This window comes from Crotalus tigris, unplaced genomic scaffold (genome assembly GCF_016545835.1).
Source record: "Crotalus tigris isolate CLP2741 ecotype Arizona unplaced genomic scaffold, ASM1654583v1 scf7180000017666.379230911805:20528666, whole genome shotgun sequence".
NCBI lineage: Eukaryota > Metazoa > Chordata > Lepidosauria > Squamata > Viperidae > Crotalus > Crotalus tigris.
In genome coordinates, this window is record NW_024096552.1 from 3,380,580 (window position 1) to 3,406,915 (window position 26,336).

A 26,336-nucleotide genomic window follows, 5' to 3' on the forward strand; every position below is an offset into this window, starting at 1 on the left:
TTGTGCATCTTTTAAGATTTTAAGAAATCAGTTGTGCTTTTAAGTCTGCTGTCCTAGGTTTAGCTGTGTGTGTGGATCTGTATAAATTCCATCCCTTTTATTATTTACAATAATAAAGCAATATATTGGCGAGCTGTTTCTTTAATGGATTATATTTGGCTAGCTGTATTCCCAAGCCTAGGGATTTAAATGTATTATGGACCATTTCACGGGGGTCGCCAAACAACGCAGTCCGCCATTTTTTCCCCCTTTTCCTTAGCTGTGCTACTCTCTTTTATTCTATTGGCTTTTGAAAGCCAATAGAATAGACTCTCTTGAATAGAGTCTAATTCTATTGGCTTTCAAAAGCCAATAGGAATTGTCCAGGCTGTCTCTGCCCTGCTGAGCCCGCCAAAAGTCCCATTCTGCAAACGGTGCTGCACCAGTTGAGTAGTCCTCGACTTACGACCGGTTGAGTAGTCCTCGACTTACGACCGGTTGGGAGTCGCGGCATTAAAAAGGTTGAGAACCACTGAACTAACCTGTGATGAAAGTGATAGAGGCAGGACCTAGACGTCTCTGGTTGGAGATGCCATAGAGATCTATTGTGTATCTGTGGGAAGGAGCCAGGTCAGGGATGGTGATTTCATGAGAATCCCCCTCGGTGGACAGCTCTCGGAGTCTGCCTTCAGCATCTTTATATTGAATCAAAAAGGAATCAAAGGTCCCAGAGAAGACTGTCCAGGACAAGTGGGCAGAATTGCTAGTGACAGTGGCAGAAACGTCTTTAAAAGTGCTACTGGAGCCTATGACAAAAAAAAAAAAAAAACCCAAAAGAAAGGAAAACAAGGAATGTCATTTTAATAGAATACGCTGCTTTAATAACAACAACAGTCACAATTTATTAAACGTGCGCCGCCCGACTCCCATAATAATAATAGATGCAAACTCCCCAGAATGCTTGGATAGGGAAAAGGTATAACAAACAAACACATAAATAAATAAAGACAGTGCTGCAAGGTCAGAACAGGGCTTAGAACAGTGATGGTGAACCTTTTAGAGACCGAGTGCCCAAAAGCTGGCCCCGCCCCTGCTCCACCCCCTGCTCCGCCCCTGCTCCACCTTCCCATCCCCCATCCCGCCTGCCCGCAAGGCCACTCATCGCCTCCAGGGCCCGCCGCAGATCACCCAGGCAGCCCAGCAGCGCTATGGCGGTCACGCCCTCTCCCCACGCCCTGCAGCATCAACTGTGCACGATGGGTGTGAGGGCAGAGTCTTGTCTACGCTGCCTGGCTGCCATGTCCTTGCATGCGGTGCTCCGCGTGAGCCACACTCAGGGGCGACTCTCCTTCAGGGGGGCTGCTGGAGAGGAGGGGGATCACAGGGGGAGGCAAGGCTGGGGCAACGGCACGTGTGCCCACAGAGAGGGCTCCGAGTGCCACCTCTGGCACCTGTGCCATAGGTTCGCCACCACTGGCTTAGAAAGTCCTTGGGAAACTCACACAAAAATGGAGAATTGCAAGTAGCTTGGCTGTGGAGATTCTTGGGCAGGAAGAGATCATCATACACTTGAAATACAGTTTGCAAATGTACAGAATCATGAAATATGATGCACATTGTGTAAGGGAAGAATGTCAGTGTAATAATCTATAGTGTAATTGCGATAGTGACGAAAATAATTTTATAAGCCATAATTGTAGCAGTAGCAGTAGTAAATCTACTTCATTGAACCTGGTCAAACATTGCATTGCTTCAGTTTATTATAAAAAAAAGAGGGTTTTTTTAGATGAACAAATATACTGCCTTAATTAGGTTTTGAAGCACGATGACTATCTACCTTGTGTGACCGTGTTTTGTTTGGGCTATTTCAGCAATGTTATCCACAGTCCGAATCCTGCAAATAGAGCAGCTGATAAATTTTCTTTGGAAGCCCATTTCTGTTACAACACTTCAGTGTTTCTCAATCTTGGCGACTTTAAGATAAGTGAACCTCAACTCCCAAAATTGGTTGCAAAGCTATGTTTAAAAAAAAAATACTATCATTAGGTAAGTGAGGACTACCCATATCTGAACTTTGGGAATTGAAATCCACACATCTTAAAGTTGCTAAGGTTGAGAGAGACATGATAGCAGTGTTCCAATATCTCAGGGGCTGCCCCAAAGAAGAGGGAGTCAAGCTATTCTCCAAAGCGCCTAAAGGCAGGACAAGGAGCAACAGGTGGAAACTAACCAAAGAGAGAAGCAACCTAGAACAGTGACGCCAAACCTTTTAGAGACCGAGTGCCCAAACTGCAACCCAAAACCCACTTATGCATCATCGGGTGCCAGGTGGGTGTGGCCCATTGGCTGGGTGTGGCCCATTGGCTGGGTGTGGCCCATTGGCTGGGCATGGCTGCGGTGATAACGGCAGACTGGGTGGGAGTAAAAAGTTCAATCAATCAATTCCAACTTTGCAAGATCTTTTTTTTCCCCGCGAGAAGTTGAAATTGACTGATTGATTGAACCTTTTTTTTTTTCACATGGCGGCGGAGGCCTAAAGCAAAAAGGTTTTATAAAACCCAGCTGAAGGCCTAGGACTGGGGTGACGGCGTGTGTGCCCACAGAGAGGGCTCTGAGTGCCATCTCTGGCACCCGTGCCATAGGTTCGCCACCATTGACCTAGAACTAAAGAGAAACTTCCTGAGAGTTAGAACAATTAACCAGTGGAACAACCTGCCTCCAGAAGCGGTGAATGCTCCAACACTGGAGGTTTTTAAGAAGAGACTGGGCAGCCATCTGTCTGAAATGGTGTAGGGTTTCCTGCCTAAGCAGGGGGTTGGACTAGATGACCTCCAAGGTCCCTTCCAACATCATCATCATCATCATTATTATTATTATTATTACTGCACTAGTTGATTTTGGCTTTGTGTAACATCTCATCTCCAATTTCTGACAGTGCTCAGAACCCCTCACTTACCTGGGACTACCTCCAAGGACACGGGGCCAAAGGGCTTACGGCCTAGGAGAACGTAAAAGTTGAATCGGTATTTTCGGGAGGGCACCAAGTTAGAAATCGTGGCTTCTCGGGTGTTCTTGTCCATTCGGAGCACCTTGGGCTTGCCCTCGGCATCCTTATATTGGATCACAAAGGAGTCAAAAGGCCCAGTGGGGGCATCCCAGGAAAGGTGAACTGAAGTGTCTGTGACATCTAAAAGAGAGAAATCTCCCAGCCTGGGCTCTTCCGGTTCTACTGCTGACAAGAAAAAGGAAAGAGAAAATGACGGCTAGGAATTGCTTGGAAAAAGAGGAAAGACAGAGGATGGGAGAAAATAGGGCTGTACGTATGAGTCTTGCAGGCCTCACCTATGGGTGACTAAGTAACATATACCGTGTTACGCTGCATTTGCATCGGCATGGAAGAATGGTTGGCTTAGAACAGCAGTTCTCAACCTGTGGGTTGCGACCCCATCTGGGGTCGAACGACCATTTCACGGGGGTCGCCAAACAACGCAGTCAGCCATTTTTTTCCCCTTTTCCTTAGCTGTGCTACTCTCTTTTATTCTATTGGCTTTTGAAAGCCAATAGAATAGACTCTCTTGAATAGAGTCTAATTCTATTGGCTTTCAAAAGCCAATAGGAATTGTCCAGGCTGTCTCTGCCCTGCTGAGCCCATCAAAAGTCCCATTCTGCAAACGGTGCTGCAAGTTGTCTGCAGTGAAGGCGAGCTGTCTGGAAGTTTCCACCCCTCCCTGCTGAGCAACTACTAAAAATGTACCGTAAATGCCGGCGTATAAGACGACTTCCGCGAGCGCTGAAATCGGCACCAAAGACGGGGGTCGTCTTATACGCCGAGTCGTCTTATACGCCGGAAATACTGGTAGTTTCCGGCGTATAAGACGACGTTCTAGAAATGCGGCCCGGCTATAAAGACGGGGGTCGTCTTATACGCCAGGTCGCCTTGTACGCCGGCATTTAAGGTAAGTAAAAGAGGGCCAGGGGTAGGAGGTGGGAGGCCGGAGGGCGCAGGGAGGGTTGCTGGCGCACGTGGGGCCTGGCGGGAGCCTTACCTCCCTTGGGCTAGGCCAGCTGGTGGTCCAGCCGGTGGTCGCCCTGCGCCGTCGCTGCCCCTTGCCAGCTACACCTCAGCCGGCGCAGGGGGTGGCACCATGCATACGCGGCGCTCCCGGGCAGGGAAAGTCCTTGACTTACAACCAGTTGGGTAGTCCTCGACTTACGACCAGTTGGGGGGGGGTCGCGGCATTAAAAAGGTTGAGAACCACTGGCTTAGAAAAATTAGTTTTAGCCTGTTCAAAAGCTAGTGGCTTGGGAAAAATTCAGAGTAAGGATTGCAGAGGTGAGTAGTGTGTGAAAAAGGTGCTGATGGACAGAGAAGGCTATTTTAGCCCCATTGCTTCTAGACCAGGGCTTTTCAACCTTTTCACTGACTGTACCACTTTTAGGATATGGCAATATCCTAGCAAGGTGTCAAAAACTTGACGACCAAAAAAGCCAAAAAACCTGTTCAAAGTTGCAATTGCACTGAAATGACTTATGACCATTTTTCACACTTATGACCATTTCAGCATCCCCAGGGTCATGTGATTTATATTTGGCTGCTTGGCAACTGATTCATATTTATGATGGTCACAGTGTCCCAGGATCACGTGATCCTCTTTTGCAATCTTTTGACAAGCAGAGTCAATGGCAGAGATGCTGGTGGCCAAGTACTAAGGTGGGACTTCCCTCCCTCCCTCCTTCCCTGCCTCCCTCTTTCTCATGCCCACCTCCTTATGAAGGAAGAATTTGACACCCCCCCCCATATTTTCTCTCTTCCATATATTCATCAAACAAGGAAAAGCCTCCAGAGACAGAAAAGACAAGCTGCTGAGTGAACTAGCTTAAAATGGCACATTCCCCTTTAAGAATTAGCTACTGGCTAGAAAGGAAAGCTAAGGAGCGCAGCCGGCACTTAAGGATGGGAAAAAAATGTAGTAAGTACTGCTGCCGGCTAAGGCAGCCTCCCCAAATGGCTCCATTCATAAGTAAAGGAATGCTATAGGCAAAATCCATTCAGGAGAAAAATACTTCAAAATCCCTTGCAGCAAAACTTACAGCTAACAATAGCAGAGCAGTAGAAGCTAAAATGAGCCATCAGCCAAATAGAAATTGCCAAACAACCCTTAAGAACACAAAGCCTTCATTGCACAAATCCCAGAGCTTCAAAGTCACAAAGTACATAAGAATCCTTCCACTCTGCATCTCCCTCCCTCTCTCCTTGTCTCACCTCCAGCTGATGCTACCTTTCTTCATTCCTCATGGAGGGCAACCCCTCCCCTGCTGCATTTCTTGCCTGTTTGTTGCTGCCAGCACAGGTGGCTGCCACAGAAATTGTAGATCGGCTCATGGCCAGTCTGCTTGATCTCCTCTCCTCTTCCCCTATCCTCCTCCTTCCATGCAGCTAGAGCTGACTCCACCTCCTCCCAAGGGTGCTTCTTTTCTCTCTCTCTCCCTCTCCTGCCCAATCTGCCTCCTTTTATAGCCTCTCCTGTCTTCACCCCCTCCTCCTCCTTTCTCATGGGGGATGGTGAGCTAGAAGTGAGCCTGGGGCCTTTGCCTCACTCTAGCCACTTTACAGCTCCAGAGGACTCTCTCACAGTAAGTCCTTGCCTGTGCTGGCTCTTTCCCTCTCCCACTACACTTGGCTAGGCAGGGCTGTGTACCACCTGCCACTTGTTAATGTACCACAAGTGGTATGCATACCACGGGTTGAAAAGCCCTGTTCTAGGCCACCAAAAGGTTACTTTGAAGCTGAATCAAAGCAGACCTAGCCCTTCCAATCCAGCAAGCGAATCCTCCATTACTGGAGCTTTTCAAGAAGAGCCTGGACAGCCATTTGTCCAGAATGGGCAGGAAGTTGTACTAGAAGACCTCCCAGGTCCCTTCCAACTCTTTTACTCTATATTCTAAGTGGGAGTCAGAATCCTGAGCAATGACACAGACTGCATCGGGACACAGATAAAACACAATGGACAGTGGGTCAGAAAATGTCCTTCATCATGTCGGAAATATACATCCTATCATCTCCTTTGCCAGAAAAAAGAAAATCTGAAGCAGAACAAAATCAAGATGCCAGTCAGAACCTGACGAATTTAGGAATATAGCAAGAGTACCTGTAATCATTTTTGTGGAGAAGGGGGCGCTGTAGCTTCCACCAGCTCTCTCTCCATGTAACTCTATTTCATACTCTGTCCCAGGGTGCAAATCCATTAGGTCGACACTTCTCTCTGTTCCTGGAATGCTGATTTTTTCTGGAGGTGCCCCAGATTTGGGGTCCCTATAGTAGAGGGAAAAATTGTGGAAGAAGTTGGGCGGGGCTGACCAGGTTACACGGAGCTGGTTCGGAGAGATTTCGGTCACTTGTAGGTTCTTCAGTGGAGTTAAGATGGGTGGGGTGTTGGTTCGGATCTTGTCATTCGTTGGTGAACTTGGAGCTGAAGGAAAAGAGATTTGAGGTGAGGGAACCAGAAACTGTTTTTTCTAAAAAAAACAAAAAAGTTTCAGAAACTTCCTCCTTTGGTTAGTCTGGCCAGCATTTTTCTCTATTTCTCGGATTTTACAGAAGGCACCTTAGTCAGTGTGTGTGTGTGTGTGTGTGTGTGTGTGTGTGTGTACAGGTAGTCCTCGACTTATGATCGCAACTGAGTCCAAAATTTCCATTGCTAAGCAAGATAGTTAGGTGAGTTTTGCCCCATTTTACGACCTTTCTCGCCACCGTTGTTAAGTGAATCACTACAGTTGTTAAGTTAGCAACACGGTTGTTAAGTGAATCTGGCTTCCCCATTGACTTTGCTTGTCAGAAGGTCGCAAAAGGGGATCACATGACCCCAGGACACGGCAACCATCGTAAATACATGCCAGTTGCCAAGGCCCTGAATTTTGATCACGTGACCCTGGGGGTGCTGCAACAATGGTCATTAAGTGTGAAAAATGGTCCCTTTTTTTAGGACTGTGGTAACTTTGAATCATCACTAAACGAATGGTTGTCATTCGAGGCCTACCTGTATCTATGTGTATGTGTGTCTTTTGATTGCGGTTTGAATCTCTGAGCCTTTGAAATGTGACAGATTGTTACCTGAGAATCAGTGACAGGAAATCTCTATAATTCAAAACCAGAGTCGCTCTGTGAGTGAGATGGTCGGTCTCCCTAAATCTGATAAATAAATAACATTCCTGATCCTATACTACAGACATGTCAAACTCGTGATGTCACGTGACGTCGCATGACGTATTGGAGCTTTTTCCCCATTGCCGGCAATGGGGTGGGCGCGATTTTGGCGTCACGCATCCGGCCCGCGGGCTGGCAGTTTGCCCTGCTTGCTATACTAGATGAGAGAAAAATTCACAAAAAAATGTGATTTCTGGATTTCCAAAGGTCAGTTGTTAATTACTGAAAAGCTTCAAAGGTTCTGTCTCAATTAAAATGAACTTAATTTTATAATAAAGGGTTTTCTGCAGTTAATATTGCGGAAGTACCACAAACGTTCATTCGTTGGTGAACTTGGAGCTGAAGGAAAATAGATTTGATTTATAATACATTTTATAAATGTATTATTTTAAGCAGAGAGTAGTTCTGTTTCAAGTAGTCTATACAAATAGTCATGCTAAGGAACTAAGCTCTATAAAACATCTTATGCCAAAATAATGAATCATTATGGCAATAAATAAGATGCCAAATTCAATAATTATGCATTTTTTTTAAATACCTCAACTTAACAGAACCAACCAAGATAAGGAATATGAGGACAGGGAAATTAATTTAAAAAAAAAATAAACAGAACGGGTGGTGTTATTCCAGGAATTATTTTGAAGGTAAGAATTGAATTTTGCTATTTAGCTTTCAAGATTTTGTCCTGCCTTTCCTGCTTCTCTTAAGGAGCATTGGTTTTGGTGCCAATTTCTTTTTTTCTGAACTGGAAACTTTATCTAAAGATAAAGAACTTCAATTCAGAGCAAGGGCAGTGCTTCCTGAATCACATAGCACCCGATTCCAAAAATGCAAACTTTTTGAAATCTAGACAAGCCCGTTTCCTCCATTACAGTAACTAGCTATTTTCCACGGGTGGACGTCTCTGCATAGATCACCCAATTCTCCCATTTTTATCCACCTTTTATATAAGTATATTTTGTTTACCTTAAATTTAAACAAGGGAAATTTGTTCAAGAATCCCTTTCCATATTATTACGATTTTAAGTGTTTGGAATTGATGCAAATATCATCTAGACAACGTGCTTAACCTGGCTTGAAAAACCACAATTTTTGCATTCGCATAACAGGCTATGTCCAAGCAAATACTAGTAGTCCTTGACTTACAACCATTCATTTAGTGACCGTTCGAAGTTACAACAGCACTGAAAAGTGTGACTTGTGACCATTTTTCACGCAACCGGTGCAGCATCCCCAAGATCAAAATTCAAATGGTTGGAAGTGGCATGTATTTATGACGGTTGCCGTGTCCCGGGGACAATGTGATCCCTTTTGCAACCTTCTGACAAGCAATGTCAATGGGGAAGCTAGATTCACTTAACAACCAGGTCTCTAACTTAACAACTGCAGTGATTCACTTAACAACTGTGGCTAGAAAAGTCGTAAAATGGGGCAAAATTCACTTAACAGCTGTCTTGCCTGGCAACAGAAATTTTGAGCTCAGTTGTGGCCGTAAATCAAGGACTACCTGCAGAGTTAGTGCTCAACTTATGAACAGTTATTAAGTGGCCATTTGAAATTCCAATGGCCCTATCTTGGGGGTACTTAAAACCTAGATTCAACGTTCTGACGATCACCCCCCTCAGTCACATAACAGAACTTTGGTTGCTTGGCAACCAGATCTCATTTACGGCTGTTTGCAGCATCCCACTATCATATTATCGTATTTGATGTCAGTTTTAGCCAAAACCTGGCATTTACTTCACAATTTTGGCAAAACTGCTCCCAATGTTCACCCAACGATCACTGCACAAATGGTAGTAAAACTGTGTTTGTCACACGACCGTCCCACTTTATAACCCTTGCGAGTTTTGATCGACGGGCTCCATTGTGATAGAAACTCAGGAACCATCTGCAATCCGTTTTATGGCTGAGTGTGACGGTTGCTCAACCTGGTAAGTCAAGGGCTGGTTTTCAGAGTGGGAGGTGCGTAGAAACTCCCCAACACTATCGTGGGAACCAGCCCTAAGGTTCAATTCAACTGAGAGGTATGCTAGCCAGACATATATCGGAGCTGATCTTCCCGCTACTGCGAGAAGAACAAGTAAAGACTTTAGAATAGGTTCCCTTCCTTTCGGAAAATAAAACCTAGACATCCCAGCTAAACAGCAAGACAGACACTTGGAGGTTGTGGTTTGGATGTGTGAAAGTGGTGGCAACAGCAGCAGCAGCAGCAGGAGCAACAGAGCAATGGCATAAGCTGGCTTGACACTGAAAACCAACATTGTTGGAACAAAGCTGAAAAGAAAGTTTTCAGCCACATAAATGCAACATCAAGGCAAGAACCAGAAGCCTGCAAGATTGAAGTGATTAAACACAAAAAGACTTCACTTGAGCAACATCAGCAACCGACTGTGGCTGAAAAAAGAAAAAGAAAGCGAGTGGTGTATTAAAAATTAAAATAACACATAAGACAGGAGAACATCAAGACCGGGACATTGCTCTACACAAAGGCAATTTTCAGTGTGATTTCAATGTCCACATGTGAATGTTTTGATGATCTGATTTTGATTTCTTCAGTTTTGACAAACCTTGGCTGTCACTTGTATATATTTGAGCCAACATATTGAGAAATGTTTTACTAAATTGTGTAAAACCTTTCAATAAATAAGTAGAAAATTGGGCATAACATTTATATATATATATATATATATATATATATATATATATATATATATATATATAGTTTTCTGAGGTTTTCGCGGGTATTTGTATGTAGGTCTTTGGTTGTTCGGGTTTTCTCCCGCGTAAAATTGGAATTTTACGCGGGAGAAAACCCGAACAACCAAAGACCTACATATATATATATATATATATATATATATATATATATATATATATATTATATATATATTTTTCTGAGGTTTTCGCGGGTATTTGTATATAGGTCTTTGGTTGTTCGGGTTTTCTCCCGCGTAAAATTGGAAGTGTCTTGGCAACGTTTCGACGAAGTCACATTCGTCATCTTCAGGCTGGTGTTTTTAGCTTCTTGCTTTGAGCAGCAATTGCTGCTCAAAGCAAGAAGCTAAAAACACCAGCCTGAAGATGACGAATGTGACTTCGTCGAAACGTTGCCAAGACACTTCCAATTTTACGCGGGAGAAAACCCGAACAACCAAAGACCTATATATATATATATATATACACACACACACACACACACACACACACACATACACACACACACATATTCATATATAGGCTATTTTTATGGAGAGACAGGGCTGTTGTGGGGTGATATTCAGCAAATTATTCTTTCTCAGGACTGCTGCAAGGATAAAAATGGAAACTTCTTCAGAAGAAAGTCAGGCTTTCAATTATTAAGAAATAATTCAGTATATTTCAGTCACTTCTCTGCATTCTCTAAGCTCTTTGCATATAATATCATCCACAACTGTAATAAAATTCTTCCTTGCATGGTTAAATTTAGTGGAAAAACATCCCATCGTTTAACTCTTTTCAAGTAGATGTCAGAGGAACTCAGGACAACATAGAAAAGATGGACGGGAAGCACTCTGGCTATAAGAACCGGCGTGTAGCAAAAACAAAACAGACCAAACAAACTTTGAATTAGCAGGTAAGGCCGCATTTTGGCTTGAAGAAGAAATTAGCTGGTGGAGATTGTGACGTTTGCGTGAAAGGCTTTCTCTTAAGGGAGGGACATAACTAGCAGCCTACTGTCCAAGCAACTTGGGGGAGAACGTGAAAGCAACGTGTGATTAAATATTTGGCCATGTGTGGGTGCCGCAGAAGCTCGACTTTGCAACAACACAAACAAGGCATGTGAGGCAACTATCGCAGGCAAAAGGAGAGAGAAAACTGCCGGGGTGGACAACTGCCCTACCAACCCTGATACCTGTGGCAGTTATAAAGGAATATGACTTAGAGGAATGTCCTTTCATGACCCCATGGATTTCTATCAGGTAGGTTGTTCCGGGTGACAATCTGGTGATGATGGCTGTAGACGCATCTCCAGGCACCACTAACTCCTTTATTTCTCCAGTCACCATGTTTCGGTAGCGGATGACCACGTGGTCAGAAACCCCCCTCACGCTGTCCAAAGACACCTCAATGTGATCGGGGGAGCTGTCCACCACGGTTGGCTTGGCGTGGTCTGGACGGAGGTATCCCTCTGAGTAGACGCTCTCTGTTTCGGTTACTGGGAATTCCCTTTTCACCGGCAAGTTGCTGGTTTCTTGGACAAGACGTTCTTCAACCCTCTCTTGAAACTCAATTGGCTTTGCACGCTTGAGGTAGAGGTAGATGTCCCTGGCCACGCTCTGGATTGTCTGGTTGCCTCGGAGAGGGAATCTGATGGCCCGGAGATAGCTCTCGAGCCGCTCAAGGAGAGTCCCGTTGTAGGGGGACAGTTTGGATGAGATATTCTGGGTCATTCTCTTCAGGAAGTGCTCCTTAGTCAGCAAGGTGGTGTTCGTTGGGCGGCGACCCGGATGTGGTTTAGTGCCAGGTTTCTTCTCTTCAGGCTCAGAAGAGAAAGTGTCTGGCTTTTTATGGGAAGAGGGGGTTGGTGTCAAGTGGTGGCGACTTGGCTGAATTGGAGCTGGTGCTGGTGGGATCAAAAACGCAGGAGGTTATGGCAAAGTACTCAGGGGGAATAAGTCACGGAGATGAGATGTGTGGCTAGCAGCTAGAAATACAGGTATAGTCCCCGACTTACAACAGTTCATTTAGTGACCGTTTGAAGTTTACAATGGCATTGAAAAAAGGACCTAGGACCATTTTTCACACGTCTGACTGTTGCAGTCACCTGACCAAACTTCAGGCACTTGGCAACTGACTCATATTTCTGACGGTTGCAGAAGTCCTGGGGTCACATGATCCTTTTTCGTGACGTTCTGACGAGCAAGATCAATGGGGAAGCCAGATTCACTTAACAACTGGGTTACTAACTTAAACAACCGCCACGATTCATTTAACAATTCCTTTTACAAGAAAGGCTTATTGTTAATGGGGGTTTGTCAGAGGTTTTTACAATAGAAAAAGGTACAAGACAGGGATGTCCATTATCTCCGTTACTGTTTGTTTTAACATTGGAAATTTTGCTGATTAAAATTCGGGAGTCGCAAGAAATAAAAGGAATAGAAGTTAACAAAAAAGAATATAAGTTAAAAGCTTTTGCAGATGATTTGGTGGTTACTCTGTCTCAACCTACTTACTCTGTAGTAAAGTTATTACAGTTGATTCATCAATATGGTTGTGTCTCGGGTTTTAAAATTAATAATAATAAGACTAAAATATTACCTAAAAATATGATTAGTCGTGATAAACAGATTTTGGTTAATTTAACAGATTTTGAAGATAAGGTAAAATATCTGGGGGTTACATTATCTGTTTCTAATGCAAAACTGTATAAGAATAATTATGAAAAGTTGTGGATCAGGGTACAGAAGGACTTGAAGAATTGGGATAAGTTACAGTTATCTCTTATGGGTAGAATTGCAGTTATTAAAATGAATGTCCTACCAAAATTTCTTTTTTTGTTTCAAATGTTACCTATTTTAAAGAATGAGCTTAATTTAAATGAATGGCAGAAAGGCATTAATAAATTTATCTGGGCAGGGAAAAAACCAAGGGTAAAGCTTAAAATTATGCAAGATTTTCGTGAGAGAGGTGGACTCAAGGTACTGAATTTGAAATTATATTATGATGCTGTGGCTTTAACATTGATTAGTGACTGGGTAAATTTAACAAATGTAGAAATACTCCATCTGGAGGGTTGGGATTTACTTTTTGGATGGCATGCCTACTTAATTTTTAATAAAAAAGTGGATCGAGTTTTTAAATCACATATTATAAGGATTTCTTTACTTCGGGTTTGGAGGAAGTATTATAAGAGTGATTTTAAAATACCTTTATGGGCCATACCTTGGCATGCGATAGAGGGGATAAGGAGAGGAGTTAAAATGGATAGGGTTTCTTATACACAACTACTTAGATGGGATGGCCAAAACTGGCAGTTAAAATCTTTGGAAGATTTAGTACATGAAAATATTACCTATTCATGGTTTCAATATAGACAAATAGTGGACAGGTGGAAGGATTGTAATATGGGCTGGCTTAGAGAAGATGAAAATCTTTTTAAACAAGTAAAGGATCAAAGACAAACTCACATTAAGAGGGTTTACGGGGTTTTAGTGGAATTGGATTCAGAATCTGAATTAATCAAAGATTGTATGATTAAATGGGCACAAAATTTTGGTGAACCAATCCCACTGGATATCTGGGAAACTATTTGGGTGAGGAATGTTAAATTTACACAAGCCCAGAACTTAAGGGAGAATTTTTATAAAATGTTTTATAGATGGCATCTTGATCCACAAAAAATGTCTATTATGTACCCTGATCTACAGCCTAAATGTTGGAGATGTGGTTGTTTGGACGCCACCTATTATCATATTTGGTGGTCGTGTAAAAATATAAAAGCTTTTTGGATTAAGATATGGTGGAATATTCAAAGAATTTTTAGAAGGAGGGTAAAATTTACCCCGCAATTATTTTTGTTAGGTATTGTTACTGATTGCGATGCTAAGGAGGTTATATTGATGTTAAATTTGATTACAGCCGCAAGGCTGTTAGTAGGGCAATATTGGAAGAAGGAATCTTTGCCTACTTTGCAAGAGTGGTTTTTTAAAGTTTCTTATTTGGCGGAAATGGCAAAGATTTCGGCTTTTTTAAAGGAGCAATCGCAAGAGAAATTTTATGTTGTATGGGAAAAATGGATAAATTTCATACAATATAAATTAGATATAAAAAAATATCATTTAGCCTTTTTGTAACTTGTATAAAATTTTTTTTGATATTTTATAGATTGTTTTCCCTTTTTTTTCTTTTTCTTCTTTCCTTTTTTTCTTTCTTTTTTTTCTTCTTTCTTTCTTCCTTTTTTTTCTTTCTTTTTAAGTACTTTTTCTTTTTAAAGTTTATGTTATATATATTTTATTATTAATTATTTTATAAGTTGTTAAAATTTGTTTAGGTTTTTTAAAATTTTAAATAAGCCTATATTCGGTTCTGGGAAGTTCGGGGGGGGAGGGAGGGGATGGTTTGGGAGGGATTATTATAATAATAATAATAATAATAATAATAGTAAAGTTGGAAGGGACCTTGGAGGTCATCTAGTCCAACCCCCTGCTCGGGCAGGAAACCCTACACCATTTCGGACAAATGGCTGTCCAGTCTCTTCTTAAAAACTTCCAGTGTTGGAGCATTTACTGCTTCTGGAGGCAAGCTGTTCCACTGATTAATTGTTCTCACTGTCAGGAAGTTTCTCCTTAGTTCTAGGTTGCTTCTCTCCTTGATTAGTTTCCACCCGTTGCTTCTTGTCCTGCCTTCAGGTGCTTTGGAAAATAGCTTAATTCCCTCTTCTTTATGGCAGCCCCTGAGATATTGGAATACTGCTATCATGTCCCCCCTTGTCCTTCTCTTCGTTAAACTAGACATACCCAATTCTAGCAACCGTTCCTTATATGTTTTAGCCTCCAGTCCCCTAATCATCTTTGTTGCTCTTCTCTGTACTCTTTCTAGAGTCTCAACATCTTTTTTACATCGTGGTGACCAAAACTGGATGCAGTATTCCAAGTGTGGCCTTACCAAGGCATTGAAGAGTGGTATTAATACTTCAGGTGATCTTGATTCTATCCCTCTGTTAATGCAGCCTAGTACTGTGAGGGTGAGGGTTGTTTTGTTTTTTTTTTGTTGTTATTTGTAAAACTTTTAAAAAAATTTCAATAAAAAATATTAATAAAAAAAAAAAGAAAGGCTGTAAAATGAGGCAAAATTCACTTAACACTTGTCTCGTTTAGCCACAGAAACTTTGGATTCAATTGTGGTTGTAAATCGAGGACTAGCTGTATGGAGCCCTAGTTAATCTAGCTTTTTTAATTTTCCCACCACTGTAAATTGGTTTAGACTGGAGTTGGCACATCTCACTACAAAGTTAGACTTGGTGACTTATCCCAGACTGCCGATCTTGAATTTCCCCAAAGCTGCAATAAAACAGATGGAATTAGCGTCAGTCTTTTTTTTATACATTGCTTCCAGGAAACTCCGGTGGTCTGATTTTTCAGAGATCTGTGGATTACATAGAGGAAGTTCAAACAAAAAAGGAATTGCAATCATAACTGCTGAAGGAAAGGAAGAAAAAAGACTTGAGATGTCCTTGGTAGAAAAAAGACAGTATAATTGTGGGGAAAGACGCTTCCATAATGAAAGAACGCAGAAACCGCCTTTCAGCAATTCTTTCAGACTTATTTCTGGTCATTTCATCACACGGTGCAAAAAAAAGCTTAAATAAGCCATTATTGACAAAACACTAGAAGAATGCTTTCTGAGGATACTGAATAATCAAGGCTGCTAATTTGTTCACAGAATTATAAAACCTATCTTTACCGGAAGCTATGAAAGGGAAGGCCAAAGGTTCTAGGTTAGCCCGGAGGATCAAGGACGCTGCCACAGAAAAAATTGGGACAGAAAGATTTTACCAGGAGAATAAACAAAAATTCTTAAAATTCTCTCCCAAATCAATATTGCTTAAAGCAGTGTTTTTTTCAACCTTGGCAACTTTTAAGATGTTTGGACTTCAACTCCCAGAATTCTCTCGCCAGAATGGCTGAGTGTGGAGTTTGAGGAGTTGAAATGCACAGATTTTAAAGTTTCCCAGGTCAAGAAACACTAATTTAAAGTTTGCAGCAACTTATGCTTTGTAATTCTTGGTATTGGTAATCAGATTTAAAAAAATATATAAACTCTCCTGCAAGTGTCTAGGCCAGGTGTAGGTAACCTTGGCTCTTTTATGACTCGTGGACTTCAACTCCCAGAATTCCTGAGCCAGCCATGCTGAGGAGAAATGGAGAGGTTTCCAAGCTGAGCCACGCTGGCTCAGGAATTCTGGGAGTTGAAGTCCACGAGTCATAAAAGAGCCAAGGTTGCCTACCTCTGGTCTAGAGTAAATACATGATTTAAACAAATCAAATCTGACATCATTGCTCTGCCCATTAAAATACCTTTTTTAACGGGAATATATATATATATTCAATATTCTCTGCTCTCGGAAGCAGCCCAGCTCATTTTCCTTTTTCTTTTGATGCTTTCCATACAAAAGTGCATTTCCTGAAACACTGAATCGTTATTCCACACACTGCAGGAATATATCAGAAACAATCAACCCTCAGAGCGCAGAGGACTGCAAAGAATATAAATCCTTCCCTTCCCCACCAGCCAGTTAGAACTGAAGAAGCTTCTTGGATGAAAAGTGAAATGTTTTCAAAAGGAAAAAAAAAAACTCCAAGAAAGTCCAGTTTCCTTTTGGAAAAACCACCTTTGGGACAACAGTGACCTGGATGATTGAGAATCTCCATAGACATTCTTGCAGAGACCAGGGGTGTGGAACGATGGCCCTTTTACGACTAATGGACTGGCTCATGGATTCTGGGAATTGAAGTCCACAAGTCATAAAAGGGCCACAGTTCCTCATCTCCAAGGCAGACAAGACTCTAGTGACCTACCTGAGGTGCTGACCACAATGCTGGTGGCTCGGCTGTTCTCGCCACTCTGGCGGGCAACCAAGGTGATGCGGTATCGCGTTCTGCTCTCCAGGTCTTCCAAGGTAACACGCTCAGGGACTGCTGGAAGCTCTACACGTTTCATGGCTTGGATGGGTCGAGTGGGAGCCAGAGGGACATAGCTGAGGACGTAGCCATCAGGGCGAGAGGTAGGTGGTTCCCATTGCAAGGTCAGGGAGTTTTCAGACACTTGTGATGAGTGCAGGCCACTGGGAGGGGCTACTCCTGGAGAAAAGGAAGACACACATGAAACACAAAACATTGCAAAAGGCGGGGAACAATTGGAGTTGGAAAGAGGCGGGCTTGGGCTTAGTGAAAGGAGTAAAGAAGAGCAGGGGTACCATATCTGGCCTGTAAAATCCAGATCAGGGGTCCCCAACCCCAGGTTCGTGGACCAATACTGGGCTGCGGCATGCCGATAACCGGGCCGCACAAACAAGAAAAGCCCCAGGCAGCACACAAAACCACGCACCCTCTGGTCCGTGGAAAAACCTCTCTCCACGGAACTGGTCCCTGGTGCCCAAAAGGTTGGGGATCTCTGAGCCCGATGACATCAAAATAGCAGCAGAGAGCTAGAAAAATAATAATAATATAACTCTTTGCTGCCATCTAGTGGTCATTAAGACCCTTGTCCCCAAAGTGCTTTTTTTCAAAAAGCAACTGGACTTTTTTTTGTTTGGTTTTTTCCTTGAAGGCATTTCGCTTCTCATCCAAGAAGCTTCTGGTGCAGACTGGAAGGATTTATATTTCTTTCAGTCTTCTGGTCATTAGCACTCTCTGAGAGTCTTTTAAGACCACTTGGACGTTTATCTGTGCCCTCAGGTTCACCTGAATAGTGCAAATATGTGTGGAACTGCTGAAAGGCCTGTGTGGTAAATCCTTCCATTCTCCACCATTCAGTCAGAACTGAAGAAGCTTCTTGGATAAGAAGTGAAATGTCTCCAAGGAAAAACAAAGAAAGTCCAGTTGCCTCTTGAAAAAACAACAACACACCTTTGGAACAACCATGAGCTGGATGACTGAGAATCTCCATAGACATTCTTGCATCCCAGACCAATTATTCCTAAACAGAAGATAACAGCAGCTGCAGCTATTTAATGCAGGTAAGTATCAAATGCAGAGAAAGTAGTATAACAAACTGGAAGATATAAGCCATTATTCAATAATGGCCTGATCTATCTCCTAGTAAACTAGCCTAATTAAATCCATTTTAATGCATTTTCCTCCTCTTACTAATTTCCTAGATCAGGGGTCTTCAAACTTGGCCCTTTTATGACTTGTGGACTTCAATTCCCAGAATTCTTCAGGCAGCATACCTGGCTGAGGAATTCTGGGAGTTGAAGTCCACAAGTCATAAAAGGGCCAAGTTTAAAATCCTTGTCCTAGACCAGTGGTTCTCAACCTGTGGGTCGGGACCCCATTTGGGGTCGAACGACCATTTCACGGGGGTCGCCAAACAAGGCTGTCCGCCATTTTTTCCCCCTTTTCTTTGGCCACGCCCCTGGCACCCGGTGATGTATAAGTGGTTGGGGGTCACCACAACAAGGGGAACTGTATTATGGGGTCGCGGCATTAGAAAAATTGAGAACCACTGTCCTAGACGATTAGAGCAGGTCCAGGCAGGATCTTAATGAGGATGTTCATTCTTTGTTTTTATTTATTTATCATGAGAATAAAAACAGAAAAAAAGAAATAGAAAGAAAGAGAACACATTAAGGTCTAGCAAACTATAACAATTGCAGGACTGCCTGTAATTCATAAATAAAATGGGCTGCTTAAGCATAAAGAGGCTGTGTTGTGGAATAAACAAGGTGCCTGAATTTTCAACACTCATCGAGGTAAGGACATGTGGAGGGAAAAAAGGGAATGTTGTTCAGAATTATGGTGAACAATAATCTTATATTGAGATGACTGAATTAAAAAGAATAAATGAGTTGTAATAATATGTAACTGTTCATAGCTCAGGAGAAACATGAAAGGAAACCACAAATAGGGGTGATTGAATCTGCTAAATATTTTTCTTTCTAAATATACTTCTGAAATGTACTGGGCAAGCAACGATATTGTAGCAACTTCTGCTTTTTATCTAGTTCAGGGGTAGGCAGCCTGGGCTCTTTTGTGACTGGTGGACTTCAACTCCCAGAATTCCTGAGCCAGCATGGCTCAGCTTGGAAACCTCTCCCTTTCCCCTCAGCGTGGCTGGCTCAGGAATTCTGGGAGTTGAAGTCCACGAGTCATAAAAGAGCCGAGGTTGCCTACCCCTGATCTAGTTTCATACAAACGGCTGTTTTCCCGCTTGTATCACCACATAAAGTATAAAAGCAGGCCGAATAAATCATTTGGGATTCTTCCAGCTTTCTGGGAGGACCCATCTTTGACCAGATCTGAATAAACGTGTGACTCAGAGAGAATTGAATTCTGCCTCTTCGCTCATGATGGGCCAGACCTAGATTTCCTGCCCAGCAAGGAGGAGGGAATTTTCACGCACAAGGAACAGGCCGAAGAGAAAGAAAAATGGGGCACGAGGTAGAGAGGCAGACAGAAATGGAGTCATGGCTCCAGACTACATACGCGTACGCACGGTCTGGGTGACAGGGGGTCCGTAGTGTTGCCCTTTTTCTACCCGAACGGTGACTGTGTATTCCTCCCCCGGTTTCAATCCTTTGTATTCAAAGATCCTTTCGGTGCCAGACAGGTGTGTGGATTCACCTGCCCGAGGATTCTTCTGCAGGTTGGAAAGGAAAAAAGAGACAGAGTGACACCACAAAACATACAGATGCTCACAAGGGCTTGATTAAATCATTTTGTTTGAAATGAGATTGGGAAGTGGAGGGAAAGTGAGGTTAGTCTGAAAAATCTTTCAAGAAACCCAGTCTCCTGTAATTGTAAAAAAAAGGTTCCTCCCCCCATGCGTTGGGGGAAAAAACCCCGACTTCTATTCGTATTTCTTTCTGGAAGTGGAATGAATGAATGAATTTATCTGGGACTGAGCTAAATTTCCCTCCTCCTGTGTTTCAATGGTGCATTGATGAATTTAAAATATTGCACTGGAAAAGTAGGTACCGTATTTTCCGGCGTATAAGACGACTGGGTGTATAAGGCGACCCCCGACTTTTGAGAAGATTTTCATGGTTTAGAAAGTCGTCTTATACGCCGGAAAATACGGTAGCTATTTTTTAGTGTACATTACTTGGGTGGTACACATAGAAAAGGGTAGAGCTTTGATCCTCCCTCTCTCTCTCTCTCTCTCTCTCCCCTTTTCTCCCTCCCTCCCTTCTTCTTCTTCTTCTTCTTCTTCTTCTTCTTCTTCTTCTTCTTCTTCTTCTTCTTCTTCTTCTTTTCTCTCTCTCTCTCTCTCTCTCTCTCTCTCTCTCTCCACACACACACACACACACACTGGATGCTCCTACCAATACAAAGTTAAATACCACAAGCAATTTGAGCTGACTCAACCTGGAAAATATTATTTTCATATGGATTAGGAAAACACAGCCAGAAAATGTTTTTGAGGTGGGCTGTGCCCTCCAAAAACAGACAACCAGGCCAGGTGGACTGGCCTTTAGTAGCCTAAAATATTTCCCATAATTTCCTTATAGTAGGAGCTAAGATGAATACAAATGAGTTCTGGTTGAACCCAGATATTGAAGAACTACAGCTACCAGCATTCTCCCTGGCCACATCGCCTGGGACTGCTGGGAGTTATAGGTCAGCAATATTTGGATGGCAGCACAAGTTGGATTCTCCACTTCTGCTGAACAAACACATTGTCCCGAGGTATATCTTTTTACCGTGGGTGCCACGTGGATCTCATATCCGTCCACAGAAATCTCGGGGTAGTTCCACTCCAGGCGGAAAGAGGTTTCATCTCGATTTGAGACACGGACACCAATGGATGGAATCTCTGTTTAGGCCAAGAAAAAAGATGGTTTGTGTGTATGTGTATATATAAGAGCACGAACCAATATTGCTTGCTTTCTTACTTTATGATCATCTCTTCAGAACTTTGCTAAGACAATATTGCCTTGAAGAGACATTTTGTTGCCTGAGGGGAGATTGTCAGTGACCCTCACTTTTAATCAAGATGCATACCTCAATATTCCATATTAGTTCAACACCAGACAATCTGTGCCCTATTGGGTCATTGTTTCAGAAATATAAATTATCTAAACAGAAATAGAATGACCATGGGTGGGCAAAAAAAAAAAACAATGGGTGTGGGAGCAGATTTTGATTTCCTGCCAGCTTCCCCATTGAGTTTCCTTGTAGGAAGTTAGCAGAGAGCATTAGAAATTTTCCTTCCTGCCTTCCCTACCTCCCTAGTTCTCTCTCCCTTCCTACTTTCTTTCCCGTTCAAGCAGGCTAGTAAGTAGTTGCTGCTGGGTGGGGGAAGGAAGTGAGGGATTGTGAGAGTGGCTGGGAAACTGTCATAGAATGTTCAAAATGAGCATCACACGATTGCAGCAGCAGCCCAGCAGCACTGAAGCTCATCAGAGGGAGACTTAACCTGGAAATAAGGAGGAATTTCCTGACAGTGAGAACGATTAATCCATGGAACAGCTTGCCTCCTGGAGTTGTTGAGGTTCCATTGCTGGACATTTTCAGGACAAAAATGGACAACCATTAGTCAAGAATGGTATAAGGCAGGGGTAGGCAACCTTGGCTCTTTTATGACTCGTGCAACTCCCAGAATTCCTGAGCCAGCACAGCACAGCTGGCTTAGGAGTTCTGGAAATTGAAGTCCATGAGTCATAAAAGAGCCAAGGTTGCCTACCCCTGGTATAAGATGTCCTGTCTTAGCCTGGGGTTTGGACTAAAAGACTTCCAAGGTCTCTTCCAGCCTTATGATTCCATGACAACCTTTCCAAATTTCATTTCTTTGGGAGTTATGGGTCTCAGATTTTGGATGTATTCTTTAAATTAGCCCACTTGGGGTATCTTGGTTGAAAAACTGTTTCCCTATGATGTACTGTTTTGCCAGTAAAAGGTTACAGGAAGGAGAGTTTTTCAGTAACATGTAGATTTGTGCAAAAAAAAGAAAATCTACAGCTCCTTTTCCCTCTCTCTGTTATGAAAAATGATGTTTATTCATTCAGGAGATCAGCACTTCTCAGCCTTGGCAATTTTTAAGATGTGTGGACTTCAACTCCCAGAATTCTCCAGCAGCATATGTGAGCCAATTAGAAACACATATTAAAGGGATTTAACAGCTAAAACAAGCTGGAATAAATCAGTGTTGTTTTCACAGATGCTTAAACCCCAAGGATATGGAGAAAGAGTGATGTTTTTAATGCTCTTTTAAAGGCTGGTAAAATAAGGTTTAGCCCAGTTTGCTGCAAATGTGCTTTGCTGTACAGGCAGTCCTTGTCGTACGGCCACAGTTGGGACTGCAATTAAGCAATGTGGTCGTTGTGACTCCTGACATGACTGTGCCTGATTTTACAATCTTTTTTGCCACGGCGTTAAGCAAATCACACAATTATTAAGCAAATCTGGCTTCCCCTATTGTCTTTGCTAGTTGGAAATCACCTGGGTGGGTCACAAATAGTGATCACACGAATGTGGGATGTCGCAACCATCCTAAATACGTGACAGTTGCCAGCTGGAGTGTTCTGGCTGGCTGGCTAGGGAACAAAGTTAAATTATTAAAATTGCCAAAGTTGAGAAGCACTGGGTTAGGCCCTAAAGCTGTGAGTGGCAAACTTATGGCACACGTGCCAGAGGCGGCACTCAGAGCCCTCTCTGTGGGCACGCGTGCCATCACCCCAGCCCTGCCTCCCCTTGTGAGCCCCTCCTCACCAGAAGCCCCCCTGGAGAGAGTCACCCCCCAGGCACAGCTCGCGTGGAGCAATGCAGCCAAGGACATGGCAGCTGGGCAGCAGGGACAAGACTCCACCCTCGTGCCCATCACACGCAGTTGATGCTGTGGGGTGCGGGTGGAGGGCATAGCCGCCATGGCGCTGCTGGGCCGCTTGGGCGATCTGCAGTGGGCCGTAGAGGCGGTGAGTGGCCCTGTGGGTGGGCGGGGCAAGGGGTGGTGGGTGGAGCAGGGCTGGGAGGAGTGGGGAGGGGTGGAGCAGGCGGGATGGTGAGGGGCTGTTTTGGGGGCACTCGGTCTCTAAAAGGTTTGCCATCACTGCCCTAAAGGATTCAGGAGATGTCCCCTCCCAACCCATTTTCCAAATGGATCACCTTTAATTTCCAAAGCACCAGAAGGCTAGAGAAGAAACAACAGATGGAAACCAATCAAGGACAGAAGCAACCCAGGATTAAGGAGACACTTCCTAACGGTGAGGACAATTAACCAGTGGAACAGCTTTGCCTTCAGAAGTCGTGGGTGCTTCATCACGGGAGGTTTTTTAAAGAAGAGACTGGACAGCTATTTGTCTGAAATGGTACTATAGACTCTCCTGCTCCTCCTCCAAGGTCCCTTCAAGCTCTATTCTGATTGATTGATTAAACCTTTGTGCCTACCTACTGAACAGTCCTCGCCCGAATAGCCACTGTTGCACACGCATGTTCCATTCTGACATTCTCCGTGACCACTGCAGTGCCCCAGACATGCCAGCTGACCGCAGTCGGGGCCGGTGTAATCTGGGTGGCAGGAACACACCCCTCCTTGCAGACAGTGGCCTCTGTGGTTACAATCGTTGGGGCAAGCCTTGGTGCCGCAGGCTGGCCCAGTGAAGCCTGGCTCGCACATACAGCGTCCATTGCGGCATTCTCCACGCCTGTTGCAGTTGCTAGGGCAAGCTCGGGTTGCACAATCAGTACCAGTGTAACCCGGGTTGCACACGCATCCTCCTGAGATGCACTGGCCATGTCCGTGGCAGTTCTGGGGGCAAACTGGGTCAGAGCAGGAGGGCCCCACATATCCTGGGAAGCAGGTGCAGTGGCCCTCCACACAGCGCCCTTGGTCATTGCAGTCATCGGGGCAAGAGGGTGGCTCTTCGCAGCTGACCCCTGAGTAGCCAGGCTGGCATTGGCAGTGCCCGTTCACACAACTGCCCCGTTCTGCGCCCCCGCAGCCTCCGGAGCAGACCGGCTCGGCGCAGGTGGGACCGCCCCAACCTGACTCGCATTCACACAGGCAGCGAGAGAGGTCAAAGGATCCATGGTGCGAACATAATGTGCGGATGTCTGTTTGGCCTAGGAGAGAGGAAGAGCGAGAGAGAGTAGTAAGGAGGCTGAGGGAGGGATAGTTTAAGAGGGCACCTGTAAATTGCTTAATTGCTGTATTCACAACCCAAGGGAGGAAACTGGTGACGTCAGCTGCTTGTTTTACCCTCAGAAGTGGGACTGAATAAGAATAAAACTCTGATCTTCCAAATGTTGGTTTTCACAAAGTTATTGGGAGGGAGGGAGGGAGGTAAGAAAGAAAGAGGGAAGAAAGGAAAGAGGGAGGAAGGCAGGGAGCAAGAAAGGGAGAAGGAAGGAAGGAAGGAAGGAAGGAAGGAAGGAAGGAAGGAAGGAAGGAAGGAAGGAAGGAAGGAAGGACAGAGGGATGGAAGGAGGAGGGAGGGAAGGAAGGAAGGAGGGAGAAGAAAGGAGGGAGGGATGGAAGGAGGAAAGGAAGGAAGGAAGGAAGGAAGGAAGGAAGGGAGAAACAAAGGAGGGAAGAAAGGAACAAAGAAGGAGGGAAGAAAAGACAGAGGGATGGAAGGAGGAGGGAGGGATGGAAGGAGGAAAGAAGGAAGGAAGGAAGGAACAAAGAAGGAGGGAAGGAAGGAAGAAATAAAAGAGGGAAGAAAAGACGGGTGGAAGGAGGAGGGAGGGATGGAAGGAGGAAAGAAGGAAGGAAGGAAAAAATAAAGGAGGGAAGAAAAGACAGAGGGATGGAAGGAGGAGGGAGGGATGGAAGGAGGAAAGAAGGATGGAAGGAAGGAACAAAGAAGGAGGGAAGGAAGGAAGAAATAAAGGAGGGAAGAAAAGATAGAGGGGTGGAAGGAAGAGGGAGGGATGGAAGGAGGAAAGAAGGAAGGAAGGAAAAAATAAAGAAGGAGGGAAGAAAAGACAGAGGGATGGAAGGAGGAGGGAGGGATGGAAGGAGGAAAGAAGGAAGGAAGGAAGAAATAAAGAAGGAGGGAAGAAAAGACAGGGATAGTAGAAGAGGGAGGGAGGGAGAGAAGGAAGCAAGGAAGAGGAAGGAAGAAAAGGAGCGAGGAGGGAAGAAAGGAGGGTGGAAGGAAGGAATTTAAGGAAGGAATTTAAATGGAATGATGTATGGAGGGAAATAAGTGACTAGATAAGGGGTATATATTCTATAGGAAGAGCCGATTGTAATGTATCTAAACTATCCTGGATGGAGGGGGGGGTCTCTGTGGCCACCCACTAAGAGCTTGCTGCCATCACTCTTAGGTGAAGAACAAAGGACTCAATTCACACAATTGCCTGTTTCCTTGATCCCAGCTCAGAAACAAATTTGGCAAGGAATGAAATATTCCAACCAGGGCCAGGTAGAATTCAACCCTGCCCTCCTCCCCCTCCTCCCTTACCTTCGCTGGCTTGACTACTGGTGGACGCAGCAGCAGGGCAACAGCCTCCCCCAGCTTGGCAGGTTTCCTGTAGGACCCGCACTTCACTCTCAAGGGCCTGCAGCCTTCTCCAGAGCTCCCGGGTATCTTCGGTGCCAGGTGGACACCCACAAGACTGCGGTGGGAGGTTGATGCGATGGGTGAACACCACGTGCTCCTGATCAGATCCTTCCAGGGTGTGCTCATACTGGCCCCCTCCACGAGAAGACCCAGGAGGGCCTAAGGCCTCTTGGGGAGGCGGGGAGGTGTCTTCGTCTGGCGGGTCTTCTCCTGCCACCTTAATTGTGTAGACGTGGGAGAAGATGGTCGCATTGGAAGAGGTGAGAGGGCGGGGAAGACGGGCCTCCCAGGAAACCCTCAGCCAACAGAGGAGCAGAAGGAAAGACACTCCCTTTGAGGGCCTCTCCATGATCAAGATCTGTTAAGGAAGGGGACAATAAGGAAGAGAAATAAATCGGGGCTGAATTTGGGAATCCAAGAGAACAGAATTAGAACGACTAAAGACAACAATCAGCGAGGTAAAGGAGCCAAGCATTTTCCTTAGCATGGACACCAGCAGCTTTAAGATGTGTGGACTTCAACTCCCAGAATTCCCCAGCCAACACCCAATTCTGGGAATTGAAGTCCACACATCTTAGGGGGGACATGATAGCAGTGTTCCAATATCTCAGGGGCTGCCACAAAGAAGAGGGAGTCAAGCTATTCTCCAAAGCGCCTGAAGGCAGGACAAGAAGCAACGGATGGAAACTGACCAAGGAGAGAAGCAACCTAGAACTAAGGAGAAACTTCCTGACAGTTAGAACAATTAACCAGTGGAACAACCTGCCTCCAGAAGCGGTGAATGCTCCAACACTGCAAGTTTTTAAGAAGAGACTGGACAGCCATTTGTCTGAAATGGTATATAGCAGCGGTTCTCAACCTATGGGTCGCGACCCCATTTGGGGTCGATCGACCATTTTTCAGGGGTCGCCAAAGAAGGCGATCCGCCATTTTCTCCCCTCAGGG

At 44.3% G+C, this 26,336-nt stretch overlaps 1 protein-coding gene across 11 annotated transcripts in view; it reads right to left on the reverse strand.

The window, feature by feature from the left end:
- Positions 1-26,336, reverse strand: part of LOC120305102 (tenascin-X-like) — a 146,875-nt gene that overhangs the window by 91,458 nt on the left and 29,081 nt on the right. For 9 of the 11 annotated variants that reach the window (XM_039336511.1, XM_039336507.1, XM_039336505.1 and 6 more), the window contains exons 2-10: positions 25,293-25,749; positions 23,272-23,946; positions 20,589-20,701; positions 19,372-19,525; positions 16,744-17,025; positions 11,079-11,789; positions 6,129-6,449; positions 2,936-3,211; positions 522-785 (exon numbers count right to left, since the gene is read on the reverse strand). In XM_039336511.1, the coding sequence (XP_039192445.1) occupies positions 522-785; positions 2,936-3,211; positions 6,129-6,449; positions 11,079-11,789; positions 16,744-17,025; positions 19,372-19,525; positions 20,589-20,701; positions 23,272-23,946; positions 25,293-25,740 (3,244 nt within the window). In that variant the 5' untranslated portion in view covers positions 25,741-25,749. The remainder of the gene's footprint in view (positions 1-521; positions 786-2,935; positions 3,212-6,128; positions 6,450-11,078; positions 11,790-16,743; positions 17,026-19,371; positions 19,526-20,588; positions 20,702-23,271; positions 23,947-25,292; positions 25,750-26,336) is intronic. The other 2 variants (XM_039336502.1, XM_039336510.1) reach the window with 2 other exon arrangements.